A 15,321-nucleotide genomic window follows, 5' to 3' on the forward strand; every position below is an offset into this window, starting at 1 on the left:
AAGTGGAATGAAGTTTGTTGGTCAATGCTGAGATGATTTCACCCAATGAGTTGCTTAGGAGTGGCTGAAAAAGAAGCATTAGTAGCAACCATCAAAGTTAATCTTCAAAGAAACTGTGAGAGAAGGTTGCCAAAACATCCTTAATGGGGATGTACAAAAATACCTTAGCATTCAATTTTGATAAAGTTACTTCGTATCATGCCAAACTTCTAAGATATAATTAATATTATACCAAACAATGAAGAAAACATTGCTAGGATACTTTCTAATGGTCAAGAAATAGCAGTAAAGATCGAGGTTATCAAAAAAGTCTGGACAAGGAGCAGGAGAATTTAAAAATGAGGTTGTAGTCGTTGCCAAACTTCAACATAGAAATCTTGTAAGGCTATTGGGATTTTGCTTGGAAAGAGAAGAAAAGATACTTGTCTACGAATTTGTGCAGAACAAAAGTCTCGACTATTTTCTATATGGTTTGTCACTTACAGGCATATATCTAATTTTTTTTGTATGTCATATAAAATTAGACATGAATTTTTCATTCAAGAAAGGCTCAATTAACAATTCGATTAACTATTAAAAAAATTCATTGGGTGTTGTAGAACTTACAAGAGTAGAACAAAATAAATTTTATTTTCTTGATTAATTGAATTATTTTGATATATAATTGACTTTAGTTCATGATTATAATGTGAATATTGAATTTTGGTGTAAATATAGACATTGAAAGACAAAAACAACTGGGTTGGCCAACACGTTACAAAATTATTAAAGAGGGTTCCTCGAGTAATTATTTATCTTCATGAAAACTCTCAGTAGGGCTGGTATCGGTCATATCGGTCCGGTTAATGGGCTTACCAGTTACTGACCAATAAGCTATCGGTTAACCAAATCTTAACCGATTACCGACCGATAAGAAATGTTACCAAAAATTATCGGTCATATCGGTAATCGATTAACCGGTCGGTTAAATCGGATTTTTGTGAGCTTCTTATTAGGCTTTTAATTGGTTTGCTAATTGAGCCAAAAATTAATTGTTTTGGAGGCCCAAATACGTTTTGTTGGGCTAAAGCCTAAAATAGCTTATTAAAAATTAGTTATTTTGGAGTATATTTTTGGCTAAAAAAGCTTATTGAAGCTTTTATTTATTTTTTTATTTTTATTTATTTTTTTATATTAGTTATTTTGGAATTGATCAAACTCGAGGAAAGACTCATAGGATTGCCGGCACATTATAAGTAATGTTACGTGCATTACATTGTTTATGTAACACAAGTGAGCATGCATGTCTTATGGCTCACATTTTTGTATTAATGGTGCTGGTTTGTAGTGGTTACATGTCTCTAGAGTATGCCATGCATGGACAATTCTCTGTAAAGTCAGATGTATATAGCTTTGGTGTCTTAATTCTTGAGATTATAAGTAGAAAGAAGATCAATTCTTTTAATCAATCGGATGGTACCACTAGACACCTTTTGAGCCATGTGAGTAGTGTGACTGTGTGAGCCAAATGTTCTAATTTTTTTTCCTATGCTGATACAATCATCATCACATTTGTGTTGGGGGAGACAAGTGATATTTTTGTAATATTACTTAACCAATTGACGCAGGCTTGGAAACTTTGGAGGGATGGAATGCCCTTGGATTTGATGGATCCGACATTGGGAGACTCTTACTCGAGAGATGAAGTCATTAAATGTCTCCATTTTGGCTTACTATCTATACAAAATGATCCAATTGATAGGCCAACAACAGAATCCATAGTTCTCATGTTAAACAGTTACTCGATTCCTCTGATGTCACCTAAAGAACCAGCATATTTCTTTAGCAGTGTAGGAGAGCAAAACATGCAATCAAATGAGACAAAGTTGGACCAATCTGGAAGCAAATCATTGCCCATGTCTGTTGATGAAGCATCTATTACTGATGTATACCCTCGGTAGCATTATGGTGGTTGATGCCTAATCCGAAATGAAAATACAAAGAAAACAAGGTGCATCTCCCTCTATGCTTAGAACTTGATGCCCATTCGTAATTTTGTCTCTAGAGTATTTGAGTTATTAGTAGGTGTCTTTAATTGCAAGTTGTTTTACATTTGGACCACTCAAATTTGTGAAGGAGAAACGACGTAGTGGAAGACTAAAGTAATTAATCAAATAGCAACGTCTTTAATTTTGCAAGGAGAAGCGTCTTCGTCTTTTACTCAAAGATAAGCTCAAACCCGCAGGTTGAGAAAAGAACACAAACTCCACAGAGTTTTGAGAGAATTTCTCTGATTTTCTAATAATTAATTTAAGTCTCTGTTTTACATTACAAAGTAGCATATTTACCGAAGAGAAATACTTCTGGAGAAAGTAAGCCTAATCCTAATAGCAATAGTAAACATAATCATAATAATAAGGAAAGGAAATAATTAAAGTAAATCTAATCCTATTATGGAAAGGAAATAAAATCCAAATCAAATAAAAATCTTCTACAAATTAATAAAATCCTAATAAAATAAATAAAATCTTAATATAAAATTGACAATCAACGGAAATAGTGACAATTTTTCCTTTTGCATTTCCATTGTCTGAGAACCGGTAAAATTTTGATCAAGCGGCGCTGCTGTGATATTATTTTTGATATTTTCCTTATTTTTGTTTTTAGCGAAAATATAGGTAAATATCGTCCTACGTCAAGAAATGATTCACGTCAATATTTTTTTTCCATATTTTTCCCGTCTTAATCCTACAAATTCAATAGATCAATCATTAGATTTGTGAACTCATATAGATCCCATATAAATTTAATGGTGGATTCATCCATTCACTATAGAGATAGTCAAAAGATGGTTGAAAAATGAATGAATTATATCATTTTTCTTGGTGGGTCACACACAAATTTAATAGTGGATTCATCCATTCACTATTCTTAGATGAGTAAAAGATGTGATGGATAATGATGTTTATCCTTTGTCGAAATGATACGATGTGTAAAAGATATGTTGGTTGATCCAAGACATTCCTTGCAACTTGCTTATAGTTGTAGTGCTTACTGCAAGCACGATGCACTTGCAGTTAGGGCCGAACAAATTCACCGACTAACCGCTAACCGATCGACTTTCAACAGACACCGACCGTGACCAACTAGATGACGGACGAGAGGCGGCATGATTTTTTTCTATTCCGAATTTTTCAGTACGGTAGGCGGAAGAGGTTTTTCTAACCGAATTGACTTCACAGACCGACTTTACAGACAAATTTTCCATTTTTCCACATACTGACATTACCGAACTGACTTTATCGATTGCCATTCGGTGTCGATAAAAGAAATTGGTAGAATAAGTCGGTGAAATTTTTTACTTTTTTGAAAGGAAAAAAAAAAAAATTTCTACCAAAAATGACATTACCGATTGACGCTCAGCCCTGCTTGCAGTAGCTAGTAGTAGTGAAGAATCGAAGATTGCCTTCTAAGCAAAAAGTAAGATTGATTATTTCGGAAAAACAAAAACAAAAACAAAAAACAATTACTATAAAATATGAGAAATGTTAGGGATCTTTTTTATCCTTACAAAATTGATGTGCCTTTTAAAATTATCATTGAATTTGTGATGGATTACTATTGAATTTGATCTAATGGTAATCTTAAAAGTCACATCAACTTTGAAAAAATATCAAAAGAGAATAAAAATGCGGTTTCTAATATTATTCATAAAATAGTCCTTAACCTCTAATTCCCACATTCATAATAGATCGAATCCTGCTTTGGGGAGTAATTCTAAAACTCACTCTTATGTCACTCCACATCATTTTTTGAGTGACACAAGAATAACTTTTAGTATTGCTTAGCTTCCATTTTCTTAATGAATGAACAAATAAAGTTCAGTCCAAACCCACGGACAAGTTGTGGTTGGGTCCAAGGTTATTTATTTATTTTTTATAAAAGGGGTATTGTGGACATTTTAACTAAAAAATGGATGAAATTAAAAAGGGTTAAACATAGGATATTGACATTGCAAATTTTTAAACTTCGAATTACTTCACGAAGTATAAGTAAAGTTTCACCAATTTAATTTTAACCATGGAATGGATCTCTCCATTTCCCTTGAATGTAGAGGACCGTGATATTAATGGTCATATTATTCTATGCTTCATTTTCTTGTGAATTTAATATAGATTTTTTTTTTTTTTAAATGGAATTTAATATAGATCTAGATTTGAAACAGTCAAACAGGTGATTCTCAAAAGCTCATCTTCTCATTTTATAGCAACCTATTCACGGACCGTCAACACAAAGTTAAGTTTCAAATAATGCAAACTTAATCATTTAATCAATAGTTTAATAATAATATAAAATAACGTCAATACCTTTTTTAGTACTTAAGTTTTCACTTTTTATTTTTTATTTTTTTCCACTTAAGTTTTAATTTGAAGTACAGATGATACCTAACTTATGGGTAAATACCGGTTTAGTACATCCGTCACCATTCCGTCAATCAAACTAATGAACTGATGTGTTATAACCAAAAATGCCACGTGTCCTAACAAAAATAAAAAAATTATAAAACTAATTAAAAAAATTAAAAAAATCAAAACTTAAAAAAAGAAAAAGACAAATATGGGGTGGTCGGCCACCCCCATTCAGGCCATTGAGGGTGGCTCTAGGGCCGGAATGGGGTGGCTGAAATTAGTTTGGTTGATGAAATGTGACGAAAGTATTAAATTGGTCTTTATCCATAAGTCAGGTACCATTTATGATACGATTTAAAACCTAAGTACTAAAAAGTTATTAATCCTATAAAATCTCATAATCATTACATAATGTAAACTTAATAATTTAATCAATAGTTTAATAATAATATAAAAGAAAAATGTATAATAAGTCCCTGAGTCAACCCTTCAAAATTTAAAAATCTTTAGATTTTTTTTTTTTTCGAAAATTTACTTCTTGGGTCAATTGAAATGACAATAAAATTCCTACCGTCAAAATTTTTTAACAGCCGTTAGTCCTAATCAAAACGCACCGTTTCACCTCATTAAAATATTAAATTTTTATTAATTTAATTTTAAAATTTAAATCTAAAAAAATTTAATCTTTTGTCAACTCACCGACAAGACTTGCCCCAACCCCGGCGAACACACCCCAGCTCTCGAATATCTCCGGCAACATCAATGGTGGTTTGGCGTCAATGGTGCCTTCTCCAGTTATTGAAGAACAATTGATTTCTTAGGTAGATTTCCAGTTGGTGACTTCTTGCCTTCAAATTGATTTCTCAGGTTGAAGAACAAGAAAAAGAGAATTTTACTGCTCATTCTTGTTATTATATCTTGATGGTCTTTTATCTTTACAATTTCAGGGTCTCTACTGTGATTACCAAAGGGAGAAAACGAGACTGTTGTCGATCTGATCATTGCTCAAAGTTTTTGGTTTCTCGGTCTGTGTTTTGTTGGTAGAAGGATTTTCTGAATGGGTTTTGCTTAGTCATTTTTTTTCTTTCTATTTTTGGTATATGGGATTTTTTTCAGCTTGTCAGATGTCAACGTTTGGAGAATCTGGTTGTTTCCCTCAGAGCCAAGCTAACATTTGCCCAAGTAGAGAGAAAGTTGATCAGATCTTAGATTCTAACTTGAACAAAAGGGTCCGCAATTCGTACAGCAGAAGCAGAGCAGTCACTTGTAAAGGTAATGGAAAAAGCGTTTTCGGGCCAGATTAAGGTATAGATAGACCAACCATGGAATAGCCCCATAGCTATCCTCACGAATAAACAGAGGGCAAGGAGAATTACAGCAAGCATCAGAAAGGTTTAAAAAGATTCCACAGGCTTCAAAAGATTCCAACATGTATAAGACGGCTAAAACACATTAGCAGAGGCATGCATAACATTGTCTCTTAAGATGTTGGATTCTCATACACAGGACTCAGGAGCCCAATTTCAATAGCCCTTCTCAGAAAGGGAATTACATCAAAATTGCACATCTAAAGAAGGGATTCTGGTAGATTGGTAGCGCCTGGTTTGATTGAATTGGGTTTTTTCTGGGGTTGTCAATACTGAGAAAATTTGAGTGTTTTTTACTTTGTTTGATTTGAGGAAGACCTTTTTTGGCATTGGATTGCGCTCTGTAATGATGTATTGTTTTGAGGAAAAATTGGAGGTTTGGATGTTTGTGATTACTCTAATCATTCAAATATGACAATGGAACTGTAGTAGTGCATTGTCGTTTTTAGGAGAGATTCATAGGAAGATGGCCTCCAGTTCCACAACCCCTCCCTCCTCTTCTCTGCGAATTCACCAACTTCCTCTGTCACCTCACCAACACCACCTTCATCCCCTGCTCCGTCGAATTCTTCAACTACTCCTACTCAGACTACTGACACTCCAGCGCCTTCATCCCCTTCAACCCCTTCAACTGTAGCTCCTCAGTCTCCTTCACCGGTAGTCCCTGTTGCTCTTCCTCCATCCCTGCTAGCTTCACCCCCACCGGTATTAACACCACCTCCAACCTCACCACAATCTTCTCTGCCAACTTCACCCCCACCATCAACTTCACCACCACCATCACCACCAGCATGACCCCCACCATCAACCCCCTCCAGTTTTATCTTCGCCGCCACCACCACTAGGAGGCTCTCCTCTGCAAGCATCCCTTACACCTCCGGTGACATCCCCACCTCCCCCTCGAGCCATTCCACCAACTGCATCTTTACCTCCTCCACCCAATGATCCAACACCGCCTTCAATCCAGATCTGGGAAATTTTTACGATCTCTTTGGAATTATCTTTAATTTTAATTTTTTTTAAAATTAATATTTTAATGAGGTGAAACGGTGCGTTCTGATTGGGACTAACGGCTGTTAAAAAAATTTGACAATAGGAATTTTATTGTCATTTCGATTGACCTAGGAAGTAGATTTTCGAAAAAAAAAAACTTAATGATTTTTAAATTTTGAAGGGTTGACTCAGGGACTTATTATACATTTTTCTTAATATAAAATATCCTAATTATCACATAATGCAAACTTTTTTTTTTTTTGGCATGTCCATATAAGAAGGAGGAGGGGGATTCGAACTAGTGACCACCGCTTCATAAAATGTGGTCCCCAACCGATTGAGCTATCCCTTGAGGACACATAATGCAAACTTATGTACAAACTATAAACCAAATTAAAGAAACTGAGAAACACACTCCCATCCATGCATTAATCTTAGCAACATCGATTCGTCTAGCTGTAACAAAAAAGACAATATAAAGAAATTTAAATGAAAAAAAAATAGAAAAATATGTAAAGATTATATGACCATTAAAGCCCTAAGGAATTTCGCTCTTATACATTACAAAATACTCATATTTATAGGAAAAATGAGATAGGTATGTATGATAATTAAATATGATTACAATCGAATCAATAAAATCAAATCATTATCAATTACAATTAAATGTCTTCAATCAAATCCCATAATATCCTCTAACATTGTTGTGTTAAATATTAATTATTTCTAAAGCTTAAACATATAAGAAGTGGTAAATTCAATTATATAATTAATAATTTTTCAATCCATTCACATATGAGTTCAAACTCTCACAACACGTAAAATATATAATTAAAATATAAGAAAGCACACAAAGTTAAGATTCGAACTCATGATCGATCTTTGTTTTATTCTAATATCACACTAAATGATCACCACTTGTCCAAAAAATTAAAATTTTATATTTAGAGCATGTTTGAGATTGCATTTGAGAAATAGAGCTTTTAAGTCAAAAAGTATTTTTGGGCAAAAGCTTCATTTTTAAACTTTTGCCAAAAGTGTTTTTTGGACACTTAAAAGCGCTTTTAATTTTTTTACTAAATAAATACTTTTTTCTTCAAACGGGCTTTTTAAGTGTTAAAAGTACTTTTAGACTCATCAAACGCAATCACAGCCCTTAACTAATATTTAACACAAAACGGCGGCAATAATCTCAAAGTTAAAAGCTGGCAAGCAATCCAAAATGTAAAAGAAAAGGCCTAGCTCTTGAACAACTCCAACAAATTAAATGAATTGTGCCATTTGGCATTGCCATCCATAAACGGTCAAGATGTGAGATCTTTGACTTATAAATACCCACCATTTCTAGTTCTTGAGACCAACACAATAAAGAGAATCAATGGCATCTTCCCAATATTTCTTCATCCTTGCAATCATAGCAATTCTTGTCCCTTCAATTTTGGCCATAGAATTTGTGGTTGGTGATGACAAGGGTTGGACCATTAACTTTGACTCCCAAGCTTGGGCTTAAGGAAAGGAGTTTCATGTCGGTGACACTCTTGGTAAATTAACTCTATAAACTTTTTGTACTTACCATATTTTTTATATAATTTTTTAGTTTTATTTGCCCACGTTTGTTTTTAGATCAATACTTTGTTAAAGTATTGATTAAATTTACATGTTCCTATCAGGTTAAACTTTTAGAATAAGTGGAGATTTAACATGATAACAAAGCCATAGGTCTTGAGTTTGAATTTTGATTTCGTCAATTCACTCTAATTTAATTAAATATTTTAGGTGTTGTGTCTCACCTATTAGAAAAGAGTTTGAGACCACACGTAAGGATGAACGTTAAAGTATTGATTATATCTCATTTGAATAGAAAGTTTTTTCCTTTACAAAAAGTGGACAGGGAACCACTCCCATAGCATTACTCCAATTTTTGTATAGGAAAATCATTTTCATTCGGATTTTGATACATAGCATTACTCAACTTTGAGGCTATCTTGTTTTTAAGGGGTTGTTAGTGGATCATTTTTGTTTCTTATTGAGTTTTCAAAAATAATATTGTAAATGTATTTATTTTAAGTTTGATTGATGATGGAAGAATTAACTTTTTGGTGCAGTTTTCAAGAATAAAGAGGGAGTTCATAATGTTCTTAAAGTCAATGGAACTGGCTTCCAACAATGTGTTGCACCATTGGGAACTGAGGCCCTGATTAGTGGAAATGATGTGATTACACTAGCAACCTCAGGAAGAAAATGGTATATTTGTGGTGTTGCCAAACATTGTGAGAATGGAAACCAAAAACTTGCCATAACAATGCTGCCTCAGATAGTGTCTCTAGCACCTTCTCCTGTTTCAGCAGCCAAGGAATGCGTTAAACCTATATATTATGAGTGGATGATGGTTGTTTTTGGTATCCTTGCCATGGTCATGGTTTAAAGTTAGATCAATAGTACTATAGTTAAAATTCTCCTTTCATGTTTGTGGAGTGTATTGAATTCATTAATTGTTTGCATTGTATTGGATCTAAATTTATTGATTTATAGTAGTATGTATGTTCTGAAATATAAACCATTTGTGCTCTATATTTGTACCAAATACTATGTTTGAGCATATTTGTTAAATTATCTTGCAAACAGCAGGTGGGGTTTAGGCAATTTAACATTATAAAGAGGGGGTGGAAATGGCCTTTAATAGTAGTTTTGGCATTTTATCAACTCAAACACAATTTGATTGTTTATAGGACAAGAATGCTAATACCTACAAGTTTGTGCTTTTAGGCTTTATTTAAAAGATGAGGATCCACTATAATTTTGTTGTCCAAATTTTAGAGGAGGCTATAGAGCTCACCTGCTTTGAGCAACCTTGGAAAGTAATGCTAGAAATCATTCTTGTATTCCTCTTGTATCACTCTGAAAATGATATGGCTTCTAAAATCACTGTTGGACTTGTGATTGATTATTATTGAATTTAATTAAATAGTGATTTTAAAAGCCACCCCATTCATAAAGTGACATAAGAGGAATACAAGAGTGATTTCTAAAATTACTCTAACCTCGAGCGTAGACTAGGATTCACTACTCAAAACAAGTGGACCCCACAACCTTCCTCTCTTGTACTACAGAAATTTCAATAAAATTTAAATAACCTAATTGTTCACCAGCATGAAGATAAATTTTGGCCACCTGCATGAAGATTTTAATCACATGCTAGCAAATTGGGAAGAGAGACTCGTTGTTAAATTACCAGTTATCCCAAAAGTTTAAGTTGATAATAAGATATAAATTTAATCACTTAACTATTGTGAAATATTTAATTAAAATGAAGGGTGACTTGATGGAGTCAAGGTTCGATCACAGGACCATTGCTCTGATGCCATGTTAAATTACCAGTTATCTCAAAAGTTTAAGCTGATAGGAAGAGGTAAATTCAATCACTTAATCATTACTTCAACACTCGTTATTTATCCATCTCTTTTTTAAAATTCACCATTGAATTTGTATGCATGATTCATATGTAGATCCAATGGAGATGAATGAAAGATAGATGAGAGATCGATGAAAAAATAACATTTATCTTTGAAAAAAAAAAAAAAACTGGCCACCTTGGATATCGATTAAAAGACCTTCTATGATCATATGAATGGGGGGTTTTTCAATTATTAAATATTCAGTATCCATGACACATCCATCATGCATTTAAAAGATAGTTCTTCTAATTTTCTACCACAAGCAACAAACAATGATCAAAATGACAATCCCACGGCCATAATGATCTCTGCTTTTTTAATATGGTAATACAAATTTTACCGTCTCCCGAATATAATTAAAACTGCAAACTTTTAAGTTGTATGGAATTTCTTGTGCACTCGTTTGTTAAAACTGAATGGGATTGTTAGAAAAGAAAAGGGATAGGTGTCAATTATTTGTTTATTTTTAATGTCCACACAAGAGAAGGGAAAGGAGAGGGTGATTCGATTTAGTAGCTTCCACTTCATGAGACACGATCTTCAGCATTTTTTTTTTTTTTTTTAAAGATAAAAAAATATTTTGGTAATTTTGACACCCCTATGTTAGGATTTACATATTGTGGCTTGTAACATACATAGATTATTTTCTAAGAGAATTTAGCATGATGGATGGCATATGGAGACTATAGAGGAAACTTGCGTTGACAATCACTTCACTTGGAAGCATGACATATTTCAATAATTATACAATACATGTGAGACAAGAATATATATATATATCTTACAACTACTCAAATTGAAACTTTTGAGATCTCGTCACAAAAGAGTAAAAATAATAGTCATTTTCCTCTGTAGCAAGCTTTTTGAGCTTTTTCTCTTTCATCGAAGTTTGTGAATCATCAATCATATTTGGAGATCTCATTTTTCTCTTAAAGGAGCATCTGTTTTCTATATTGTTATTGTCATCCTCATCATCACTGACAACAATGGGATGATCCTCATCTTTTCCATCAACAACCCTTTCATATACTAGATAGACCCCTATTTTCTTCACAATGATTTTAGGCCCCCAATCTACAAGAACCTCTACTTCATCACCATGCTCAAAATCATTGGTAAGAACAATATTGCGTAGCAATAGGTGATCTCCAAGAGGGAATGGGCCACCACTTGTTGTTGCCAAATTAGTCAGAATAGTATTCTTGGTATGGTTGATAAATGACATGCTACCTTTATATGAAGATAATACTTGAACGCGTGATGCATAGACAACATATACACCAAACTCTTTCAACAAGGGATCAACAGTAGGTACTTCAAAATGTACCGAGGGTCCCTCACACTGATACGTGAACCAATTGGGGATGTTATTGCCGGGGAGGAAAATGCCAAACACGCTACCAACTCCACGCATAACCCATTCCTGTTATATCAGCAGAGGATGATGTGTGTTAAATTATTAATTAAGTGATACGAGATAATATGATATCATAACAGAGGTCCTAAGTTGAAATCCTACTCCACGCATTATTCTATTTTAGTCAAAAATTAAATTAGGGGAAACTTCACTTTAGGCCCTGAATTACAGCGTGTTTTGGCAAATTCCCCCAAACTTTAAAACCACTCAATTTCACTCGAATTTTCAATTTGATGCAATTTACCCCATCCGTCAATTTTTGCCTTTAAAACCCTTTAAAAGACAAAATTACCCTTCAATTTTCTTTTTATTAAAAAAATTTGAAAAAAAAAGGTTCATAAGGTGGCCCGTGATTTTTTTTTTTATAATAATTTTTTTTAAAAAAAAAAATTAATTTTGAAATTAAGGTTCAATTTGAAATTTTATAAAAAAGTTAGGGGTTTAAATGTCATTATCTCTCTTTTAACATTTAAAATCTGACAGAGAAGTTTAAATTGAAAGATTTTGAAGTTTAGGGAGCTTGTCAAAAAGTGCTATAATTTAGGGGTCTAAAGTAAAGTTTTCCCTAAAAATTAAGAGAGACATAAAGAGAGAAACACGTACCTGTAGGAAGCTTTGCTTAAAAGTATGTGTTAGATTCATGCACCCTTCCATGCCAACAGATACAATAGGATTTGACCGCTTATCCAGACCTGGAATTTCGACTAATTTGTGACAGTTAGTAAGGTACAATCCATTCATATTTGAGAGCTTTGATAGATCCGGCATTCTTTCCAGTGCAGTGCAGTGTCTTGCATCTAAAAAAATCAAACTTGTTGGTAAATTCGGAATTGATTTAAGCTTTCTACAACGATCCAATCTGAGATCTTGAAGCCTCGAAAGACCACCTAGGCTTGTTGATAGACTTTCAAAACTATTGCATCTTAAATCTAAAATTTTAAGAGAACATAAATTCCAAAGATCAGTAGGAATTCCGTCATCCAATAAATTGTAGTCCCAGAGACATAAGTGTGTTAGTGAGTTCAAGCCTTGTAGTGCAGCAGGCAGTAGATTGACTGACTTAGGACTTTTCCTTGGTGATATCCAAGACCAAAAGAGTGATGGCAATGACTTAGACGGTGATCCTTTACACCCACATAGAGATAAATATTTGAGATTCTTCAGTTGCACTATACTAAAAGGCACTTGTCTTATAGCAGTTCTGTCTGCAAGAAGAGTTGTCAATGATTCCATCTCCCCCAAGTTGTCAGCCAAATTGTGCATTTTAGAACACCCAGAAAGAATGAGAGTTTCTAGAGACTTCAACTTATAGAAACTCCTTGGCAAACTTTTAAGGCATTTGCAATCTTTCAAATTCACCAAAACAAGATTACTAAGATCTCCAATGGAGTGGTGAACCTCAAGCAAACTCGTACAATCTTCAAGTATTAATTGCTCTAGATTTGGGAGTTTTGAAAAGTCAGGGGTTTGGCTCAGATAATGAGAGTGACTGAGATTTAAAATTTTCATCTTCTCAAGCAACTGCTAAACAAATGAGAAAACAACCAATGAAAAAGGAAGGAAAGCATAATATTAGAGCCCAGAACTTAATAATAATAAATAAATAAATAAATCATTGATTATTTTACCTTGGGACTTTCCCAAACTTTTTTGAGATTGCTATATTGCAAGTCAATCACAACTAAGTTTCTTGGATAAAAGTCATTTGGAAGAAACTTTAGAGGGAATCCATGCCAACAGAGCCACCTTAATTCTTTGGAAAGATATTTATAGTCTCCAGTGAGTCGTACGTGATCAAGTTTGAGTAATCTTAGTCTTTGCATCATAATAAATGCTTCTGAATTGAAATTCATCTTACTTAGACTTGTCAATTCTAAAATAAGTCCTTCAACTGCATTTGTTCCCTGTAAAAACACAAGAATTGCATGAGACAAGTGATTATCCAAACTGATCACATAATCTTTCTTATTAATCAATTCATTTATTATGCTTTGCTTAATATAATGTAATCATGTTTGCAACTACAAAAACAATAGAATGATGTTAGGAAAGAAAAAAAAAATGTTCCTATTTTCAAATAAGAAATATATGGATTACACTTTCAAGGCATATGATCAGTGTGAATTAGTACGCATTTACTTCCTGAATAACATATATCTTAGAAAAAAAAAATGCTTTGGTTTTCTTTCAATGTTTTCAATGGAGAAAGTTCTTATTACCTCGTGCTTTGTCAATATATCAAATGCATCCTCATGCTGCCATAATCTACTCCATTTCCCAGGTTCGTTGGGGTGCTTTTCACGAACGATTTCTCTTCCCATGTCTCGCAACAAATCATGCATTGTAAATTCGTTTGTCTCACTAACTTTAAGAAGACACCGCTGAATGAGGACACTAATTCCAATCTTTGCAAAAAGACCACAGCCATCCAATATTTTTGCAACATAGTCTATATCCTTTCCTATGAAGAAACATGATATGTCAAGGAATATATCCTTTTCAGTATTGTCGCTTAGTCCATCAAAACTTATTCTAAGTTTATTTTGAATTTGTTCATGAGGAATCCTCTTCAATTTATCTAATGCACTTTTCCATTCTAGCGTGCTCATAGAGAAAAGAAATGAGCCCAAAACTTCAAGCGCTAGTGGCAACCCTCCGCAGTAAGCAACGACACTTTTTGACAAATCAGTATAATCTTCAAAAGGATAACTATTCCTAAAGGCATGCCAACTAAAGAGCTCAAGAGAGTCAATGTCATTCATTGCTGTAACTCTATATACACTATCCACTTCTAGCTCCTTTAGCAAATGCTCATCTCTCGTTGTTATAATAATTCTACTTCCCAAACCAAACCAGTCACGCCTACATATGGCATTCAGTTGCTCCATTTGGTCTACATCATCAAGTATTACAAGTATTGCTTTATTACAAAGTCTTTCTTTAATCATATTGATTCCTCTATCAACACTACTTATCTTTATCTCGCTTGTCTTCAAGACATCAGAAAGAAGTTGTTCTTGGAGATGAATCTGACCCCTAGGTTCCTTGGAAGTTTCCCTAACATTTGCAAGATAACTTTTACCTTCAAGTCCATGAAAAAAATGGTTATAAATGGCTTTAGCAATGGTTGTTTTGCCAATTCCACCCATTCCCAAGATTCCTACCATGCGAATATCGTTAGCTCCAACATTTAACCCAAAATTTATGTCTTGAACATGATAATCTACTCCAACTGGGTAAAGTGCTATAAACAAGTGTGTGTTGTTCAATTCTCTTGAAATCTCTTCAACAATTTTCCTAATAAACTTTGCTTCATGCCTGGAAATTATTTTAAGAAGTAGAGTCACATTATACAAGAGAGAATCGAAATATAAGTTTCATATACACGAATATGTAAAAACTTATAACATATTAGTTTTGGCCATTATCCTTAACTCATTAGCATTTATCATACTGATGGGTCAAAGTTTGAAGAAACTAAATTTTTATACCATAGAATTATGTTAACCCAAAATCCAATAGACTCAAAACCTCTCTCACACGGACAAAAAAAATTATCCTTGCTTTTAATTCCTTGACAAAGAATAGTGTTTTGTTCTCCGCAACACTCTTTTCAAACCTATAGTGTAGCTGACAAAGTAAGATTTTTTGGGAAAATATACTTTAATCCTTTAAACTATCCACCCATTTGCACTTTTAAC

General features: G+C 33.5%; 1 protein-coding gene and 1 pseudogene across 1 annotated transcript; one reads left to right on the forward strand and one right to left on the reverse strand.

Annotated features, from left to right (window-relative positions):
- The first annotated feature begins 8,126 nt into the window (after window positions 1-8,126).
- Window positions 8,127-9,173, forward strand: LOC132190789 (blue copper protein 1b-like; annotated as a pseudogene).
- A 1,817-nt stretch (window positions 9,174-10,990) lies between these two features.
- Window positions 10,991-14,787, reverse strand: LOC132190790 (disease resistance protein RUN1-like). The gene is made up of 4 exons (XM_059605832.1): window positions 13,840-14,787; window positions 13,249-13,524; window positions 12,224-13,141; window positions 10,991-11,626 (listed from the first exon to the last, which is right to left on the reverse strand). The coding sequence occupies exons 1-4, from the start codon at window positions 14,785-14,787 to the stop codon at window positions 10,991-10,993; spliced, it is 2,778 nt and encodes a 925-aa protein (XP_059461815.1).
- Between the last annotated feature and the right edge of the window lie 534 nt (window positions 14,788-15,321).

Source organism: Corylus avellana, chromosome ca8, assembly GCF_901000735.1.
Source record: "Corylus avellana chromosome ca8, CavTom2PMs-1.0".
Lineage (NCBI taxonomy): Eukaryota > Viridiplantae > Streptophyta > Magnoliopsida > Fagales > Betulaceae > Corylus > Corylus avellana.

Excerpts from the sequence above, each read along its gene's own strand:
- LOC132190790 (XM_059605832.1), bottom strand. The coding sequence starts at position 14,787 with ATGGTAGGAATCTTGGGAATGGGTGGAATTGGCAAAACAACCATTGCT. Across the intron at positions 13,525-13,839 it reads ATATATTGACAAAGCACGAG|GGAACAAATGCAGTTGAAGG; the intron begins GTAATAAGAACT and ends GTGTTTTTACAG. Across the intron at positions 13,142-13,248 it reads AAGTTTGGGAAAGTCCCAAG|TTGCTTGAGAAGATGAAAAT; the intron begins GTAAAATAATCA and ends TTTGTTTAGCAG.